The sequence below is a fragment of the Carex rostrata genome, chromosome 7 (assembly GCF_964058835.1).
Source record: "Carex rostrata chromosome 7, lpCarRost1.2, whole genome shotgun sequence".
NCBI classification, from domain to species: domain Eukaryota; kingdom Viridiplantae; phylum Streptophyta; class Magnoliopsida; order Poales; family Cyperaceae; genus Carex; species Carex rostrata.
In genome coordinates this window covers 10,965,280-10,987,708 of record NC_135924.1, presented here as the reverse complement: position 1 = coordinate 10,987,708, position 22,429 = coordinate 10,965,280, and the positions used below count along the sequence as shown (strand labels likewise).

Here is a 22,429-nt window from a genome sequence, read left to right as displayed (position 1 = left end):
ATTACGGGCCGCAATGAGTGGAGGCAGTTAAGAATTTGTCGTGCAGAAAATCTGTAAAAGTCATTTCGGGCTGCAATGGATTTGGTTGCGGGCCGCAATGAAAGTGCAGGAAATGAAGAGGCTCTGACTTGTTTGGTTGCGGGCCGCAATGAATGTTGACAGTTGCTCAAATCTTCGTGCTGACTCACCTGTTTTGCTTCGTTAAGCTCCAAACACTTGATTACCTGTAAAATAAACATAACTAGGGCAGTAACTTGAACTTTTGGACATTTCTAACCTAATTAAACCTAATTTAATCAAAACTTGGCTTAATTTACATAACAAACCCTAGGTTTCAATAGATACAATTTCGGCTTATCAACAATACGCGTCTGAATCTGTTGAAATTTCAAACAGGATTTCAGAGAGAAAAAACAGAGGATTTCAGAGACAAATAAACAGAGAATGGATTGCAGGATCTCTGAAATTCTAGTTGGAATTTCAGCAGATGTTAATTCAAGACAATACATATGTTTGAACTTTCTTATTAAATCGGAGCTAATAATTCTGGGTTGAATTTCTGAGAAATTAGAAATGTCAGTGAAACTTAAATATTATTAGATTCATACTATATTTGGTGAAATATGTATGCATGATTGATTATTTTTGCGAACTTGCCACAGTTAAAGTATGGTAATAGAAAAAATTAATAACAGCAATTTCATATCTATTATTCCATGAAAATGCTAAATACATTTTTTTTTACAAATATTTAATAACTTATCTAATCAGTTATGTAATAATAGATTTTCTACAATTATATTCGATCATGTATAATTTTTCCAGAAAACGTAATAGTAACTTCTAAGTGATGGGGCAATTAAATTTTATAAAATTTTGTTATAATTTACGGTAATAATATTACACATGTATTGTATATCATTAGTGTATTTATAAAATTGTTGTTCTTTCGGTTTAGATCAATATATTGTTTAATTTATTATATCTTATAATTCGATAACTATTGTTGTTGTCAATGCCTTAACTGATAATAAGTAAAATACTGATAAAATTATTTTTTAAATATAAAAGTATAATACAAATAAAGTAATTCATTATAATACTATGAAAATTTCTTCTCAAAGTATATATACTTTACTTTTTTAGGTTCTTAAGAGAAATTAATTAGTTGTTATTGTAAATTGTTTGTCTAGAATTCCATTGAACAAAAAAAAAAAAATTTATCCGTTTACACTATCCGTCTCATCTTCGGCAAGATATGTATGAGTAAGATTTTTTTTTTTAGCCAAATAGGTAAGATAAGAGTAAGAAAAAATTTGTTAGCTTATCAGATAATAATATGTAGTAAAGTTATTTCTTACTCTATTCAATAATGGATAAATATAATTTATATACAAAAATATTTTGTACATATAACTATATATAACTTTTATATTATGATGAATTAATTTATAAACATTTTATATAGTTTTTATTTACTAATTTTAATAAAATTGATTTATACAATATTTTATAACAAAAACTTAATATTTTTTTAAATAATGAAATCAATAATCATATATATTTTATGATATTGACGTGTTTAATATATTGAGTAGAACTAGGGTGTTTTTAAGTTCACCAAGTCTTTTTTGAACTCAACTCTAAAATTTATCGGATTGACTTCAAATAATGAATCCGAACTATTGAATCCGTCTACCTTACGAGTGATGCATCTACATGTAGAATTTTTAAAATTTTGAATTAATTTTGTATGGAGTCATGTAGTCAAAAAACGTTCAAAAAATGAATGCATTAAAAATAATTTATAAATCTTCTAATTTTGATCGCTTGACTTTATACTAAATTAATTTGAAAGTTTTAAGTTTTTTGCATATAGATGCATCACTCGTAAGGTAGATGGATTTCAACAGTCTAAATCATCATTTGAAGTCAATCTGATAGATTTTAGATTTAAGTTCACAGAGAAACTTGATAAAATTATATTATGCTAATTATCAATTTATTTGATAATTAGTCATTATTAGTTAATCTTAACGAATAATTAATAAAAATGTACCGATACAAATAATTTTTTTTTTTTAGTAATGGTAGATACAAGAAAATCTTATTTTAGACGGATAATACGAAAATATTTTTACCCGGACTTATAGCATTCAGCCTCTATTTTGTCATAATCAAGTAATCAATTCACCTTGCTTCTATTCAACATTTGTCAAAACTGAAAACAACTTTCAGTTTACCAAATTCATTGAAAATGAGAGCTAAATTTGGTTATAAGTTTTCTATAATAGAACAATAAATTGATAGTAGCCATTATTATTCATTATAATTTTTTTTATAACATTTCTACCTTATCGCTATTCACAATTTTATGAACCTAGTAAAAAAAAATGACGCCCATAGAAAAAAATATATATAAACACTCAGAACCAGTGTTGTAAATAACGGTATACGGTCGTCGGACGGATAGAGTACAGCCAAGCGATTAATTGAGAATAATAAAAAATATTCGGCCATAATCAGAAATAATTGACCGATTAATTGGAAAAATCTATGACGGTTTGGTCATCGCTAACGACTGATCGACTGATTAATCAGCCTAAACAGATGTTTTTTACAACACTGACTCAGACCAAATCAAAGTGGATGTTTAATTCATCATTTGCTGCAAAAGAGTTCCATACTTCCATTTCCATTCTTCATTAATGCAAATAGACTTTGGGTTTGTTCGGCACAAAGAAATTGTGATGGAATAGAGAAAGATTGAGGAATTATGATAAAATAGTAGTCGAACATGAGTGAAATTGAATGTAATAGAGAAAAAAAAATAGAATTATGACGGAAATATGCAGTCAAACTCTTATTTTTTACACTTTAACCCCTCTCTATTCTATTATACTATTTCATGATAGAGGTGGAATTGAAAAATAGTGACTTTTTTACATGTAAAAATTAATTAAATTTCACTCTTTTACTATTCCAAATATACCGAACATGATTAAAATTGCATAGAATAAAAGCCTCCTTCTTTTTCACTCTTCTACTATTCTATGCATTTGTCTTCCTTGAATGAAATAATTCCATTATTATATTTCGGAAAATTATAGACAATATAAAGCTTTCGTCACTTCCAAATCACCTTTATTTGGAAAAATCAATGCTTTCACTTTCCAAAACGGAAAGCAAATAGTTAGAAGACTTTTCTTCTAAACAGTTCTATATCAAGTCAAGGATGCAAACTAAAATTTAAATAACATTCAATTTTCATCACATCAACGGTCAACGACATATTAAATTTTTCAGCGTGATATTTGCCCTTTTTTTCTTTCTTAGCCTGATCATTTCTTTTTGTAAAACAGTTCCATTCAAAAATTTGAATATTTGGAGTATTTGATGGTTACGTTATTTAATCAGATCTGACTCCGGCGTGTACGCACGCATGTGCACGAAGCCTTGTGCCACGTGTAAGATTGGACACGCTGGCAGTAGCACTACTCATGTCTCATTTGATCTGTTGACGACCGGTCCATAATCTCGTACACGAATTCGTATCCTCTGAGATATCTCAAACTTTGCGTGACTTTATGGAAAATCCCAACCGTTTAAATACGTTCTGCACGAATCTCAAAGCACACAAATATTGACCCCCTACATCACCCTCGAATAGGCACCGGACACGTCGGTCACGCAAAAGTTGAGATATCTCAGAGGAGACGCACTCCTGGTACACACCCCACCGTCCAATCTGATTCATACAGCGCAGATCTGTCTAGAATTCGTGGTTCGTATAATCAGACAGTACGAAGCTTACCAGTCGTGAAAGCGACGCCAAATCCAGATTTTTCTATTTTATTTCATTTTCTATTATCTGGGCCTTAAAGAAAACATTAAATGGGCTTGGCCCAAAATTGGGCTTTGATTCATTTTCCGCTCAGTATCAAACTTTATTTATTATTTTCTCTTGTGAAATTTGTCCTGGCCCAAAATTTATTTTGGGCCTTTAACCCATATCTTTGCTGCGCTTAGATTAATGGATATGTAATAATATTAGTTAAGTTCTTAACGAATAATAACACTACTCAATAAGTTATTTTCTTCAGAAAAGGATCCTAATTCTTAATTTAAAAAAAAAGAAAAATAATTATGCTCAGACAATAACAAATTGCAACCAATAAGATAACGGGTACATAATTGTTCTTTTCCATATTCTTATAGGAGAATTTCTTATTCATACTTAGATCTGATAAGCGAATAATTTCTTTTTTGTCCATACCCATTTTATTTAATAACAGATAAAAATATTATTAACACCCTTGCTAAAATGTGAGGATGATAACATAAACAAGCACAATTAATGAATGGCATCCTGGCTGCGTCAACGCTCTTAACCATAATATAATATAGAATTATAGATGAATGATTGTTGTAAGATTATTGCATGTGGCTATGCTGGAGTGGGTTTTCCCCTTTCTAAGAAGGTACCTCTACATCTAATTCTTTTTAAAGTCTATTCCCATCTCATAGTGTCTATTCTTGTTTTTTTTTTTTTTTTTTTTAATATTAAAAGTTCAATATTCCATTAATTTCAATGTATTTCCACTTAAGTTTTATTTACTTCAACAAGTACTTTATGAATTAATTGAACTAATGTACCTTAAAATATAGCAGATTTTAATCAAGCAGCCGAACCATACTTACAACATGTTACATGACTCTTCCATTAAAATCTGCTCTATTTTATTTATACAACGATCTAATTTTTGTTGGCATGTTTGTCATATTAATTTAAGCCATGAATTTTTGCTGGGAGGGGGCTTGAATTTGCCTGGTTTAATATTTTCCCACTGTTGTTTGGTTCATTTGGAGGTAGCGCAATGAAGTTATTTTTCGAGACACGAAATTACCTGCTCAGATAGTGGCAAGTAGAGCAGAAAGAGGATGAGAGGATGCGAGGCTGTGATTGAGATTTTGCAAAAAAAAAAAGGAAACAACTTGGCTCATGAGCTGTAGGGAATTTGAGAGTAGATCAAAACAGAACAAGTATGATGTAATAAATTATGACATATGGTTGTAATACAAAAAAAAAAAAAATCCCACGACAAATAATAATTATAAGAAATAAATAGCTCGTGGGCCCGCAGAAAAAAGCCCTTAGGCTTTGACCTAGGGCTGCAAACGAATCGAATCAAATCAAACTTATCACAGTTTGAGTTTGAGTTTGAATAAGATTCGAACCGAACTGGTTTGATTAATTTCAGAACGAACTTCAATTGAACGAATTAATTGCGATTTTTTTCAAATCAAATTGAAGTCAATCAAATTACAAACTACGGATTTTTTTGGCAGCCACATGTAATTTATGTATTAGTTTTTTTTACGTGGTTTCCTTTTTCCTGTTATCTTTCACGAATTCACACTGATGAATTATGGGCAAGTCCAAAATTCTCTTACCTTTTACGCTGTTAGATTGATTAAAATCACGACATAAGCCTAGTCAAACGGAACTTATTTTCTTTATTAATTTGTTACGCTGCTGAAGCATTTTCCTATTATAAGTTACCATTATATTAACAATTTTGAGCTCTGATATAAGTTTGGTTCATGCATTATTAAAGATTGATGGTTAAAGTCATTAGTTGCATTATTTGAGATTCAAATCTAAATAGTTCACGAACCAATTTCGAACGAATTATACTCAGTTTGAGTTTGAATAAGATTCGAACCAAACTGATTTGATTTGTTTCAGAACCAATTAATTTCGAATCAAATTAATTACGAACGTTTTTCGAATCAAACTCAAATCGAATCACAAACTAAAAACTTTTTGTGCAACCCTAGTTTGACCATTTCCATAGAGTTAGTCTATGGTACTATGTATAATACAATTTGTTCTGTAATACAGATTCATTTTTTTGTTTTCAAAATTTTAACGGTCGATTCGAACCGTTCAACATAATTTTTGTATGAATATGTGCTTGCAATACTGCCATCCGATCATCTGGATTTTCAAACTTGCTTTTATTTGTTTTTCTAAAAACTCCTGCCAGCGCAACAATATCCCATCAATTTCAGTTTAATGTCAGATTGAAGTTGTCTGATTCGTATTAAAATTTACACACAAAATTAAAATTTGATTAATTAAGTACACATAAATCTTGATATAGATAAAACAATTCAATTGGAAATAAGACCGAGATTCAATGTCCATCGGTTCGCAAATTACTGAGAATAACGAGAATAGCGTTGTTCCGATCCATTCAAACATACTCAATTGCTATTCGGAACAGCGAGAATAGCGCGTTCTGCTATTCCTACAAAAAGTCGGAATAACGATTAGTATTCTCTCAAATGTTTAATCGTCTTCATCGCTATTCTAAATGTTCAATTCAAATAACATTTTTGTTATTCCGAATAGCACCACATCAATACTATTCTCACACTTTTCCAAAAATCACCATTCTCATCTACTATTTTCAAATAGCAGCTATTCTAGCTATTCGAGAGTGCATCCAAACGTATCCGTTATTTTGCAAATGAAGTATAACTTTCTATGGAACTTTCTTTTAGCAAATAAAAGAATAGTTCTTAAATTTGATCTGTCACACTCCTGCGACCTTTTCACAGTACATCAGACAGGAGATCTAAAAAGGAGATGTACCGCATGTCCGCATCAAATATGTATTCCTTGTTCTTTACGTCTAATATTGATTTTTTTTTCTTTTCTAAGGAGGATGATATCCCCAAACAAAGTATGAATTCAAAATCAGTGAAGTAATCCAATCTTTGAGTTTTAAATTGGGATTATCCGATTCGAATTTACGATAATTTATCCGAAGTAGAGCGTACATATTCCGAGAGATGAATTCAAATCGCAAAATAATCTCAAACGACAGATTCGAATCGGACGGTCCCGATTCAAAACCCAAAGATTAAGTTACTTTAGGGGATCCAGACCCAACAAATATCTGATACATCTCTTTTTTTCTTCTTTCTTACGTTTAATAGAGATTTTCTTTTTGAAAAAAAAAATGGCGTACCGAATATATTTTTTTTTTGTCACTACTAGGTATACTGAAAATTTGATTTGGTACAGCGTAAGAGCGCACAAACTTTTCAGTACCCGGAGAGATGTAATGAAAATTTGATAGGTATTTGCTAAATTTGTACAGAGAAAAAAGAAAAATTAAAACATCAATCCATAACCAATTTTTTATTTATTAAAAAATCGCTTTTTATGTTGAATTTTTTTAGAAACCATAAATAAAAAAATATATTTTATCAAACTAATTTGATTGTTTTGTTTTTTTTACAAAAACCATAAAACCGAGATGTCATTTTGGTCTCTTTTTTTTTGGGAACCAAAATGACAATTTGGTCCAAGTCGTTTACACATATTTCGAGAAAAAATATGTTGAAAAATTATAAAAATATCACGAACCGAATTGCTACTTCGGTCCCGAAAAAAAAAAATCTTTTTTTTTTTTATTATGGTTTACAAAAAAAATTCTTTCCTGTTCTCCTCAAAAGAAACGTGTTGTGCCTCTTAGACTCTTAGCTATGAATTAAGACAGTATTTTTGAGTTATTTGGAAATGTATCCCAGCCTTTGAACCGGCGCAATTAAACAACAAATGGGAGAATTATGATTGGATTGATAATTTGATATTATGCTAAGTTTTCATGTTTTTTAAAAGCTATGTTATAACATTTTAATTCTTATCTGTTTGAATTTTATTTTAATCTCTTTATTTATTTTAATCGAATGACTCGTGAATTATGTATCTCTTTCCTCATTTGTAAATGATGTGTTTAATGTACTTCAGATATAATATAACTCTTAAAATATAATTTTTTATAATTTGTTGCACGAATTATTAAGTGCGTAACTGTGTCATTTATTATTATACAAATCTTAAATTTTTTGAATTATTTTAAATCCAATTTTACCTTTCAAAATTGTCTATTTTTAAAAATTATCATCCTTTAATAAATATATTTTTTAAGAACACGATAACAACTCAATAGAACAGCTTCATAATAACTTTGAAGTGCCTTGAGTCATGAAAGTGGAGAAACAAAATAAACATAAACTTATCTATTTTATATATTTGTTCCAATAAAATTAATTCAATAGATAAATTAATACTTGTATAAAATATCTCAAATTATTCATGGTCATTGTAAACACTGCATAATTAGTGTTTGCATGCTATTAGGGGCTGGCAACCAGCCGATTTGGTTCGAGCTAGACCAAGTTCATGACTCGCTCGTTTTAGCAACGAACGAGTCATGAGCAAGCCAATATTTGAATTCGAGTTGAAAAAGATGGCTCGTGGCTCACTTGTTTTGACAACGAGCGAGTCGAACCAGCTTGTGAAAGCTCGTGGGCCAAGAGCCCAAATGTATTTGATAATCTATTATAAAGTAAATTACCATAAATTAAGTTTATAACTAAATTCATACATACTAAAATACTAAATCTTCAAATTCATACAAACATAGTTCACAAAATAAATTCATGCATACTAAATTCACACAAATTCATACTTGGATCGAGCTGACTCACCAGCTCACGAGCGAGTTAGGTCCAAGCTCAAACTTGTTAATTTTGAATCGAGCTAGCTCGTTAACAGCTCAGTCTACTAACAAACGAATTGTTAGCGAGCAAGTTAGATACAAGCCACAATCGATTCACGAGAGCTTTTTTTTGCTACCCCTACCCTACCTGCCATCTAAAATGAACCAAACCAGATAGAATCCATTTTATTTTATTTTGCTTAAAATAGATAGAATGCATGTGTGCCTTTCCTATTCACTTGTTTGATGGGTTGATGATACAAGAAACGTGTAAAAGCAGCCGACACGAAACTTCTTTCCAGGCCACAATTGTCGCACGCTTTTAGAAATGCTTTCTCACATGTTTCTTGTATGCAACAAACTTATCTGTACAGTTAATAGAGAAGATTTTCTTTATTATTATTTTTTGAAACAGTTCTTAATTAGTTTCAATAATAGAGATGTGATGTAATTAATAAGAGGAGGGTTCAAATGCCTCCATTTTTTATGCCTCCATCATGTTTCTATTTTTAAAAACTTTAACAACTCAAAATTTAAATCTTAAAATTCAAAATAAAACCGTTGGATATGAACTATATCATTTTATCTATGCACATGTAAAAAATTATGGCATTTCAACTTTATTTTGATTGTCATCTTGAGCTTGTAAAAATGTATACAAATATGGATAATTTCTAGACGTTGATTTTTCAACTTATTGATTCATATAAAAGCAAAATCAAAATGTGATAATTTTTTATGGGCACATAGAGAAAATAACATAGATCACATTTAACGGTTTTATTTTGACGTTTAAGTTTTAAACTTTGAGTTATTTAAGTTTTTAAAAATGGAGGCATAATGGAGGCACAAAAAATGGAGGCATTTGAACCCTCCTCAATTAATAAACCCTTTATTTGTATACGAACCTTTCTTTTAGCTGCCAAAAACTTTTCTACATGGTATTTGGCAAGTGTTATTTATTGAGTAAAACTAGGGTGTTCTTCCGCTTAACTTCAAAATATATTATATCAGTTTCAACAAATTCAATTTGTTGAAATCCATCTACTTCACGAGTGATGAATTTACATGCAAAGATTTTAAGTTTTCGAATTATTTTAGTATAAAGTCAAGCGGTCAAAATTATAAGGTTTATACATTCATTTTAGTGCATTCATTTTTTTGAACATTTTTTTTTTGATTAAAAAGGTCAAAGCCCGTTTCATTGAAACAAAGGTAAATTACACCCAGTTTGAGCAAAAATGTCAACAATCATAGACCACAACCACGTAAAGATAAACCAAATAGAATCCCAACAACAAAAAACAAAAGCACATAAACAGCCAAGTATTTAAGAAAGAAAAACACATAAGATAATCTAAGCCACGCTCATAGGGGCTGAGTTTAATAAAGTCGTCAGAAAATGCGTCCATCCATTGCTTGGGTCTTTGAATATCAATCTTCATGGTGCGTGGTGCATTCCCCCCCTGCATAAGCCTCTATCTCCATATGTGCATCTTCATCATCTGGATGCCAACTAGCCAAAGGTATTTCATCCAGCACTGATGGCAGCCAGAGAGCCGTACAAATCTTCACCTGTTCTTTCACTGTACCTGTCCAATATTGAACAAGGGATATTATTAGTAAGATAATTTGCTTAGGATTTTTAGCTTTACCTGTGTTGAAACACAATTCATTTCTATATTTCCATATAGTCCAGCAGAGAGCGCTACACACTAAAAGCATAGAGGTCCTGTGAGAAGAAGGTAGTTGGTTAGCAAAATGAAGAATATCAGAAAAAGAGTTCCAAGTTTGACTAATGTCTTGACATGAACCCATCCAGAACCATATTACCTTAGTAAAGCGACATTGAACAAACAAATGATTGACTGTTTCAGGTAAATGACAAAACTGACATTTTGAATCACCTTTCCAACCTCTCTTTCTGAGTTTTTTTTTAGTTAAAATTCTGTTCTTGGCCGTGAGCCACATGAAGACTCGGATTTTAAGAGGGACAGGGATGGTCCACCACAGCATTGCATTTTGTGGTTTGAGCCCTCGAAAGTTTAGTAGTTTATATAGGGACTTGACCGTAAATTTTCCGGAAGCCTCTCATCTCCAACTCAATTTGTCTATGGAGTGTGTGTAGGAGATATGACTGATAAGATCAAGTAGTTCTATCCATTCAACATATAACACTCCATGAAGTTGTCTCCTAAATTTTAAAGCACTTCCTTGTGAATTAACAACCGACTGAAATAAAATATCTGGATTGCTACAAATACTGTAAAGAGATGAGAATTTAGAGGATAGGGCACACTGCTGAAACCAAATGTCATTCCAAAAGGAAATTTGGGAGTTGATACCTGGTTCATAAGATACACTAAGATTGCCTAAATGCTGATTTTTAGTAATGGTATTCCAAAACTCAGAAAATGGTATGTTATGGTGAGTAAAATATTTTGAACATTTTTTGACCATTTGATTTTATACAAAATTAATTTAAAATTCTAAAAACTTTACATGTAAATTCATCACTCGTGAAATAAATTGGTTTCAACGGCTTGGATTTATTGTTTAAAGCCAATCTAATAGATTTTGGAGTTAAGTTCACCAAATACTCTATTTATTGACAAATGAATGACATAATTTAAAAAAAAAAAAAAAACTAAAAACCATACATGAGAGATTTTGAGATCTATTGGGAACCAAATCTCCTATCCAAATCTTACTAACATGATCTATCCGTCCATTTATTCATGATTTTAACTGTTTAGATTTAAGTATAGAAAACATTTGATTTTGAGAAGACAAAATCCATCTTAAATCTTGACCGTCCAGATCATAAATAGATGGACGGATGGACTTTATTGGCCATATTTTCTTATCCACATATGGATTGGAGATTCGGTTCTTAAGCAAAATTAGGACCCAACTAACAAGCAATAGCATTTTATATTATCTGAAGAAAATAATTAAAATTATCATTATTGTTGAACATTCCTGAGCTCAGGTACTTAATTTCTTCATTTGAATTATTAATTAATTTGGTAGCTTTTTAATTTTTTCCATATTGTTGATTAGACTCAAGTCCAACTTAAAGTGGGACCAACTTGATTTCTTAATTTAAAAAATATTGTATAATTAGTCAAGAACAACAAATAAAATTAACATATGTATGTAGGGATTGGCTAGAACTGTTTTTTCACCTCGGAATTTTTTTTAAGGAAGCGCCAATTTTTGAAATAAAAACAATCTGTATAGAAATTTAAAAAAAATATGTGCACAGATAAATATTTCTTTCAAAAAATTAAAGACGTATCCAATGATAAACAACATAATTAACCGCTTGATAACTTAAACAAAGAAACACAATAATATATTATTTTAGAAGTTATATTACATCTGAGATATATCAAGCTAAATATTTTAATATGGAGATTATATTGAACAGTTCATATTAACTATTTAAATTTTAAAAACAAAATACAAATTATAAGGTATGATAAGACATAAAAGCATGAATTATTTAAACCTCCTCATTTTAAAATATGAAAAACACTTTAAATACTATCCATTTGAAACGCTTAGCTGAAAAGAAGTGAAGTTAGGGATGCAAATGGATCGGATACGGATCGGATAGTGGTAAAACTATATCTGTATCTGTTTTTATTTTTCAGATACGATCAGATATTAGATGGATGCATACGGGTACAGATCGGATAACGGATTCCCGTACATATATACATAAATATTTTCATAAAATATATTAAACTATATGGTATATATATATTATTCGAATACAAATAATAAAAATTCAAAACTATATATGTATCTATATCCATATCTGTACAAACATTCATATATCCGTATCTAATTTTTAGATACGGACACAAATACAGTTGAATATTATCCAAGCCGTTTGCATCCCTAAGGTGAAGTCCCATTCATGAGGGAGACCCCCATGTACTATAAAATTATCCAATTAAAATATGGAGATGTGCAAATCCTAAGTAACAATGACCGTACATATATCCGCACCGACACCGTGTATCTGCACCTTTTGCTGCATCCAATCCAAATCAGTTGTTGAGGCCTGAGAGAGAAAGAGATAGTCTGATGTGAGCAGAGGCAGCTTTTTGTTCAGCACTGTTTTCTCTAATTGGTCTCATGAAAGGTACAGTCAACCTACCGGGCTACCACACAGAATAGAATTTAGTGGATCAAATTCAACACGGCAGATGTCAATTATTAATAGATTCAAGCGTTGATTTGGGTAGGGTGGGAAGAATGGACAACGCAGAGCCGGCTCTGTTACCGAACGGTATGGTTATGGTACGGAATGGTATGATTACAATACGGAACGGAATAGTACGGTACGTGTGTCAGTTACATATTATGATTCGCGTGTCTCATATAGTGACCATTTGAGTGCCGTGATCATATTTTGAAACTTTGGCACGGCACGTAAAAAATCTAATCACGGCACGGTACGTAGTCATGTGTAATTAGGATCATTAGATATTGATTAAATGATGAATTTTGAATAAACTAACTTAAATTGTGATTAAATGGTCACGCGAGGCACGTTTGGGTACGGCATGACTCACGTGGTGTGACCATTCGCGTGCCGTGACTACTCCTTTATAATTTAATCATGGCACGCGAAAAATTAACTTGATCACGGCACAGCACAAGATCAAAATTACGACACGTCACGTTTTTTCCACTCTAGATTTGAGTTTGTGGTCTACTTGCTCTTAATTTATTTTTAGAGTGATATTTTTTTTCCCTAATTTTAATATATATTGAAAAAACTCTTTACAACCATGAGTTTATGCACAGTGAAAACAACTTTATTTAGTGTTCAACAACTATTTAAAAAATAAAATTAACTTATTTTTATTTAGTGTTCAACAACTATTTAAATTTTTTAATTACTACAGACATCTCATTTTTGGTTTCTTTCAAATCGGATTACATTAGCCTAGTGGGTTGCACATTTTTGAAGGCAGTATTATTACTGGTTTAAACTTTAAAACATAGTATCCAATTCAAACTAGCAATTCAGAGTAGTTGACTAGTAATAGTAAGAGCTTGTCCATGTTATTCTACTGCTAATGTAATGTTGCAATTCGTATAACAGATGGAGACTACACTTCACATCGACCCGCCACAAGATGGCTACAGAAAAAGAACTCTTTTTGAAGACTGGAGTTATCTTAGAATACACTGTTTAAACAGGTTTGAAAGGAAATTTAGCCTGATTTAAAATTTGATATAGCTTAAAAGAGATTACAAGGCCCCACCACAGCTCCTAACTCAAACAGTTTCCACCAACTACCCCAAAATAACAATTTCACAAAATGAAAGAACATAGAAACTTCCTTTTTACATAAACAAAAGAGATGATTAGTAGTACACGCTAGAATAAAATTTGATTGAAAAAATATTGAAAAAAAACAAAATACTTTAATTTTGTTGTAAATTTTTTTTTGCCGTAGTTCATCAACAAAATAATGGTTGTCATACTCATACCCATTAAAAACTTCTAAATATTTAATTTTTCGTCAAAATTAGAAAAAAAAAACAAATAACATTTCTCATTCTATTTTTTAAAATCTAAATTAAAAAATTTGTTGCCATTCTTACAATATAAGTTTTGCTAAAAATATGAGAAAGCATTATAAAATTCTACGGAATCAAGAACTACTTAATGACAGCTCAAACATTAATAAATTTGGTTGGTATTCTGAGTTCTAATTATTAATTTGTGTCGATCGCTTGTCTCATAAATTATACCAAAGTCAAATTGTTTTGGTATATATTATTATTCTACCCATTACTGAGAATCTAACAATATTTTAAACTTTCTTCAAATTAAATAGGTAAAAGTTCATTGCTTTTACTTGAGATTTTGGTTCATTCTCAGAACTAGCAAAGCATAGTGACGAATGAATTATTCGGATTGGGTTCGGCGAGTATAAAAAATTCGTGATTCAGAAATAATTTGGAAATGATTCAGAATTATCCGGATAAGATATTTCAGTCTTGCAAGATAGCAAAAAAATAAATAAAAGCAAATGTTATGGAAAAAATTTACGAATAATTTGTAAAATTCGGAATTTTTTTTGTAAAATTCACGAATTATTCGGGTTTAATTAGGTCAAAGTTCGATCAACCGAACAATTCAGCGTTCAATTTGACATCACCAAAAAAAATCAAATTATTAAGATTTAATTTGGATTTAATTTGCAAATTATGTGACTATGGTAGCAAGTAGAATTAAGCAGTACATATTAATTTGGTTCTTCAAAATAAACGGTCTTTAATTGCTATTAAGCAATAGTACATTAATTTAAAATTTAATGCATTTAATGACTTAAATTGACTTTGGTGAGGTCATCTTTGCCGCTCCACTATATTATATCCTGATGCGAGAGGCCACGTCATCTCTTTCTCTTTCCCCCTAGTATCAATCAATCATTATTCAATGCTTGTTCCATCTTTCCTCCATTACAGACCATTCCAACAACAATTTTGTATTGTTTCTTCCACTTTATACACCTTTTCTTCTAGACTAGACGACGACTTTTAAACGCGTCCCTCTTTCTCTCTTCATAATTCTAGTCGTTTCTCTATTGATTTCTTCCATTGACTCGTTACAAATTTCCATTCATTCTCACTATAAACAGACCAATTCAAATCTTACTTTATTTCTCACAACAAGCACTTACTTCATGGCTTCTCTAACTTCTCTCCCCTTCCTACTGATACTATTCAGTACCACAGCTTTCACACTCGCCGCCGCCACCGCCGGAAACACATTTCGGGTCGATTTCCACCATCGGTTTTCTGACAAGGTTCGCCGGTGGGCTGAGTCACAGGGGCTTCCTGCCACGTGGCACCCTGAGAAAACACCAAAAGGAAGTGCAGAATACTATAAGGAGCTTGTTAGGCACGACCGAGCACTGTTAAGCCGACGTGGCCGATCACTTGCGGCCACTGATGACGTGTACAGCTTTGTTCCTGGCAATGATACCATGCGTATATCTTCTCTTGGCTAGTAAGTACTGTTCTGTTTTCCTTTAAAAATTGGACCAATTGTGTCTTTGAACAATTCGAATTAGAATTGTTTCTGTAATTAGAATATTTTTCTTTGGCTACTTATTTTTTTTATGGAGAGAAAAGAGTCTGAACAATTCTGGACAGGTCTAGTACAGCAACCCGCACTACTGGTCCCATAAAATATCCCCGAATTTTTTTAGTTAGCATCCTAATAAATCAAAATTAATTGATTACCACGCAATTAGTCAAATCTCAAAAACTACCACCCACGCATACCCAGTCAGTGCACCAAATTGAATTGGTGCGCATGCTGGGTTGGCGCACCAATTGGTGGTGATATAATTTATGAGCTTATTGCAATGAAAAAACAGTGACATGAAGGTGGTGATATAATTTTATGTGATATTATGATGGTGTGTCCTCCTCAATTCTTTTTAGCTTTTCTAAACCGTTCAACTTTGACTACTGTCAGCTGCTGTTATAATTTGATAGCTCCCTAGCTATTTGAAATCACATTTTTATTGAATCGAAATGGAGCGCCAATCCAGTATGCACACTGAGTGGTGCGCCTCCCCAATGTGCACACTGAATTGGTGCGCATCCCTAGTCCGCATACCAATCGAATTTGGTGTGCGTACCCAGTCCGCGTGGGTGGTATTAATTGAGAAACAACCAGTAGGGTGGTAATCAATTAATTTTGATTTTCTGGGATGCTAACTAAATTTTTTTCGGAAAATATCCTCATTGGTATATAATTTATTTACATGTTAAATTTGTTCTACAAGGTTTAACTTACTAGGAATTCAAAATAATTTTATTATAATAATAAGAGTGAGTCTATGGTACTATGCATATTACGATTTGTTACCATACTACGGCTCTATATTCGAGTTTTCAAATCCTAACGATTGATCCGAACCGTTCATCTTGTTCTCCATATTAATGTGTTTGGAGACCAAATTTTACATTTTTTGAAATTTTTTTACTATTTTTTTAGATTTATTGAAAATCACTGTTTTTGGATGGTCCAGAATTTTCAGATCAAGTGATTTTCTAAATATCTAAAAAAATAGTAAATTTTTTTCAAAAAATGTAAAATTTGGTCTCCAAACACATATTAATATGGAGAACAAGATGAACGGTTCGGATAGACCGTTAGGATTTGAAAACTCGAATATAGAGCCGTAGCACGGTAACAACCCGTGATATGCATAGTACCATAGACTCACTCTAATAATAATGCACACATTAACATAAACAAAAGTTCACCATTAATTAAGATGAAACAAATGATTGAAATGAATAACAAAACAGTACATACAGCTTAACAAAATGTGCAATTGTGACCATATGATTGGTAATTTTGTAAATATGGGTTAGTTTTAAATTTAACTATTGATCTTTTGGGCATGACCCATATTTCTACATATTGTAAATTCTCTGACTGTTTTTCATTTATGATGATTAATTTGGGGAGAGTAGCTTGCATTATGCTATAGTTACGGTGGGGACACCAAATCAAACATTTTTGGTGGCGTTGGATACTGGCAGCGACCTTTTCTGGTTGCCCTGTGATTGCAAGCAATGTGCACCTGTTACCTCTCCTTTGTACGGTGTACGCTTCTTTTCTGAAATTTAATCCTGTTAATTTAACAAGCTACCTTCATTCTAGAAATTTATTTGTTACACATGCACTAATTAGTGTGCATATTTGAAAATTGGGTAGGATTTGGAGTTTAGTATATACCAAACCAATGAATCTAGCACAAGCAAGCCGGTCACATGCGGCAGCAGCAATTGCAACATCCCAACCAACCTACGTCGAACTTGCAGCGGGACGAGTAGCACCTGCCTCTACACTATCAAGTATGCTTCGGCGAATACTTCTACTTCTGGGTTCTTAGTAGAAGATATTCTATACTTGGCAAAAGGAGATACTGGTAAAGACATCACGAAAACTCCAATTGTCTTTGGGTATGTTGTTTTAATTTTTCTATTTCTTACTATTACCATTTTGTAGAATTACCGCTTACTGGAACATCAATATGAATACACACAAACTTCCTTGAAAAATGTAAATTTAACATTCTAAATTTATTCAAATTTTGTACTCAAATAAAAAAAAAAAATTTCTTATTTATAAAGCGAATAATTGTCAATGATTTCTGGTTATAGTAATTTGTAGTTTCTGAATTCTTAAAAATATGGAAAATTATGTTTTCTCTAGATGTGGAGAGATCCAGACTGGTTCTTTCCTAAAGAGTGGTGCGCCAAATGGTCTGATGGGTCTTGGAATGGATAACTCGTCGGTGCCTAATATGCTTGCGAAAAAGGGTCTCATTTCAGATTCATTCTCTATGTGCTTCAGCAGTGACGGCTCCGGAAGGCTCAATTTTGGGGACAAGGGAAGCTCTGATCAATCTGAGACCCCATTAATTGTCGACAGTAATAACTAGTAAGTGCTTTTTGCAGAACAACTGATAACTGGTATCGGAATTTAATAACACATACAAGGCTATGAATTATGACATTTTAACTTGGTTGTTACTTATTTTTTCTTGGTTGGTACTTGTATATTTAGTCCATATTACAACATTAGCTTGGATGGGATGGTGATAGGAAATGCAACAACTAAAACTAGCTTCACAGCTCTGGTTGATTCGGGCACTTCCTTCACAATACTTGCCGACCAAATTTACAAGGAACTTACAATCACAGTAAGTGGATAACTTTTCTGAGCAATTTGTTAAATTCTTAAGCTTGTCTTGCGTTGTTTAATTTTCTCTTCTATTGCTGTTATAGTTCACAGAACAAGTTACAGACACCCAACTGTCTGATCCAAATCTTCCTTTCGAATATTGCTATCAAATGAGGTAATTATTATTGTTCTTCTTAGATCGAATCAATTTTGTTGAAGATCTTCCCTGATTCATCTAAGTTTAATATTTGCAGAGCCGGACAAAAAAAAATTGTATCTCCAAATGTTAATCTCACAACAAAAGGCGGAAGTCAATTTCCTGTATTGCATCCATTTGTAGTTCTATACACCCAGGTAGAGTGACTTGATAATTTCATCAAATTATTACCAATTAGCACCTATATTTAACTATTATCACAAAGAAACGGACTATGATATATATGTGTCTGAATGTTTTAATGTTGTAGTGGTTGGTTGAGACCAAAAGCAGCATAGCATATCACACAATCCATGCCAGTTCTAATGTACCATTTTTTTTTAATTTATCTGCTTGCGCAATATGCAGACGAGTCAGGACCCAGTTGGATACTGCCTTGCTGTCTTGCCAAGCACTGATATAAACATCATTGGCCGTAAGTAGCTTACCTGATCCCCCTTTTCACTTTATTGTGTCTACGCGTCCTCTTTTCTTTATTGAAATACGCACTGTTGAGATTGTCTATCTTGAAAGCCACGATCAATTTTCAACAGAAAGTGTCTCTTTGTTCTATCAAATTGACTAATTTTGTTGAGATGATTTGCGTGGTGCAGAAAATTATCTAACGGGCCTGCGCATAGTCTTTGATCGAGAGAAATTGGTGTTGGGTTGGAAGAACTTTGACTGTAAGTACTCCTGATATATATAGAATCAACATAAAGCAATTAGCTCACATAATGTAGTTGCAGTGACTATATGGTTCTCATAATATATATTGACCAACTAATGAAATATAAACCGTCACAGGCTACGGCAGCGAGAATTTGACAACTCAGAAAGCTTCTGCCCCTTCAGTACTTGCACAAGCTCCCGCGACACTAGATCCAGTGGCCACTCCACTGCCGAGCAAGAAATCATGGGCCCCACATCTCAGCCCCTCTACAATTTTGAATTCTGCATTGAGTCTTTTCCTTGGGGTTTTTGTTATGTTTTATTCTATTCATTGATTTATACTCAATTATACAGGACTACAACAATAGAAGAGAATTTTTTATTCTTTAGTTTTGTTTTAGTTTTTCATCCTGAGATCATGTATATAGATCGATATAAATATGGATGATAAGATATAATTTTCATTTTTTTTTAATGTAATAGGAAATTCAGATTGACTTAAACAACATATAGTACCTCTTTGAGTATCAACAAATGGTATTGTTAGCTTCATATTTTTGGTCTTTCAATTAAATTGCAATCGATTATTATATGAAATTTGTTCCAATGCAACACTGTGACATCATATTTTATCAAATATGAAAAAGCAAGTTGTGTTGTGGGCCGTTGGCCCTAATTTCTTATTCCTTAAAAGCTGCGGAGGATTTAGCAGCCTTTTTTTTTGTTAAAGTAATTCAAAAAGAGGGAGGTTATTGTAATTTGTAAAGCTCATGTTCAATATGATTTTTAAATGAAAACGTACTAATATTTTGTAATTATTTTTTACTATTTTTAAAATACGTACAAAATCTCTACTTTCGGATTATCCAAAATATTTAAATCAAAATATTTTTTATGTATCTAAAACTAGTAAAACAATTTAAAAAAAAATGTAAAATTCGATCTTTGAACATGTTTTCATATGACGATTATATAGAGTAGTTCATATCAACTGTTCATACTTTAAAAACAAAAATACAAAGTCATATTCTTTACTTTGTAAATTACTGTAGCCTTATTCAAAAATTCATTTCTAAATAACAGGTACGAGTGCATTTTTTTTTTCAATGCACCAAAAAAACGTGTATCAACGTACCATTTATTTTCATCAATTCCTCCAAATTAACTCACAGGAAAAAAAAAAAAAAAAAAAAAAACATAAAGAACTGTTCGGCCAAACCAACACACCTATAGTCAATAACACGTGAATAAAGATTAATAATATAAAATTTCATAGGAAATTAAGCAGCAAGTTTAGAGGTGTCAATGACATTTTTTACCTGATTAGCTGACCCGTACCGTATCCGACAAGATGGATATGGGTAATATTTATTTTTCATAAACTTATTAGGTATGGATATAGGTAAGAATTTTTTTTTGTTATCTAAACAAGTAAGAGTACGGGTAAAGCCTATTTCGTACCCGTTACCCGATCGCATAATTATAAAAAAATTATATATATTAATAAGCAATGAGAAGAGTACTTTAATTAGTTTAATTGCGCTTAGCATGATCATAATTTTTTTTCAATAAAGTACTATATATTTCTGAAATGAATGTATATGCTTTAATATTTTATTTAATAAATAATAAGATAATTATTGTATTAGTATTAACCGTTATTTACCCACTATCGTTTCGTTATGTGACAACCATAATGGGTAAGGATAGAGTACGAGTAAGATAATTTGTAGCGAATAAAAGTAAGATACGAATAAAAACAATTTGTAACAGGTACGGATATAAAAATACTTCCACTCGACCTGTACACGTTGACACCCCTAAGCAAGTTTCATTTTATTTTTGCCCTTGAAAAATCAAATAGAGGGAGGTGGTAGCTAATACAGAATTAGGACAAGTGACAATAGAGCATAGGAATATAGCACCAACATAATTTCTATTTTTTTTTTCAGAATAACTCTCGAGTTTTTTTATTTTATGTATTTTAAACCGATCCAACATTGAGAATAATTCTCAATGGGCAAAAAGATCATCAAAATTTTCGGAATGTTTCACCAGTCAATTATCTCACTCGAAAAACAATGATGGTGGCCACTAATTTTCGTTTAAAGGATAAAGACGAAAAAAATAACATATGTTATCTTTGGAAAAAACTCATTTTAGTCCTATAAATTTTATATAATTTTTTAAAAAGATATATATTTTTGCGGGGAAATAAGAAACGAGTTGAATCTTTGATAGCCAAATGTTATAATGTGAAATTTAGATGAAATTTTTTCCAAATTGAAGTTTTGATGGGAACATTTTTTTTTTTTTTTTTTTTTTATGGTTGGCATAAAATTTACACTAGCAAATGCATTGATAAAAAAGTTTATATATAAGACTCTAAATTACTCTTATTCAGCTAACTAATATTTACAAAATTACTACAGTGATCTCTCAATATTTACACAGAACTCGTGTAAAGGATAATTTCCATAGCCGTATCATTTATAAGTCCATGTACTAATTTTCTTTTGTTAGAGAATAGTCTTTTATTTCTCTCTCGTCAGAGGGCCCATGCTCCAGCCGCTTAAACAACATCGCAGCGAACCCTTTGCCTCTGTGTCAGGTTACAATGTTCCCGGATCCAAACCTGTAAGATTCCCCTCCGAAAACTCCTTACGAAAGGACACTCCCACATGAGGTGATTCCTTGACTCTGTCACGCTAGAGTCACATAAGTAGCAACCTAACTGAACTATGCATTCTCTTATGCCGAGAACTTCCTGTGTTGATGGGAACATTTATTTTTTCCATAATTTTACTGTCATCTCCAATTGGTTGCTGGATATGTGACATCAATTGATTAATCTCATTAATATAGATTATGACAACTAATCCACTTATACTAAGATTTACTTTTTTTTTGTCCTTTGTGGAATCTTTAATCTCAATTATTAATGAATAGGATTAGGTATATATATGGACAAAGTTAATGTTAGAAATAAGTTTCGTACTTATTAAAAACCACGGCGCTATTGTCTGCTAATCATAGTACCGTAATCTTTAGGATGGTCATAATTTTTAAATCAAGTGATTTTGGACCTATTTAGAAAAACAGTAAAAAAAAAAATTCTAAAAACTGTAAAATTTGACCTTCAAGTAAATTTTCATATGCTCGAAATCAAGGGATAGGTCAAATGGTCAAATATAGATCCATAGTACGAAGCAAAGTGCACTATGCACAGTACCGTAG

The 22,429-nt window shown here is 31.7% G+C and overlaps 1 protein-coding gene across 2 annotated transcripts in view; it reads left to right on the top strand.

Annotated features, from left to right (window-relative positions):
* Positions 1-15,062: 15,062 nt before the first annotated feature.
* Positions 15,063-22,429, top strand: part of LOC144556778 (aspartyl protease family protein 1-like) — a 28,475-nt gene continuing 21,108 nt past the window's right edge. Inside the window, exons 1-10 of one of the 2 annotated variants that reach the window (XM_078305218.1) lie at positions 15,063-15,624; positions 17,109-17,241; positions 17,353-17,600; positions 17,854-18,081; positions 18,208-18,343; positions 18,429-18,499; positions 18,579-18,678; positions 18,890-18,956; positions 19,135-19,206; positions 19,328-19,742. In XM_078305218.1, coding sequence (XP_078161344.1) covers positions 15,299-15,624; positions 17,109-17,241; positions 17,353-17,600; positions 17,854-18,081; positions 18,208-18,343; positions 18,429-18,499; positions 18,579-18,678; positions 18,890-18,956; positions 19,135-19,206; positions 19,328-19,527 — 1,581 coding nt within the window. In that variant the 5' untranslated portion in view covers positions 15,063-15,298 and the 3' untranslated portion in view covers positions 19,528-19,742. Of the gene's footprint in view, positions 15,625-17,108; positions 17,242-17,352; positions 17,601-17,853; positions 18,082-18,207; positions 18,344-18,428; positions 18,500-18,578; positions 18,679-18,889; positions 18,957-19,134; positions 19,207-19,327; positions 19,743-22,429 lie in introns of those variants that run through there. The other variant, XM_078305216.1, reaches the window with a different exon arrangement.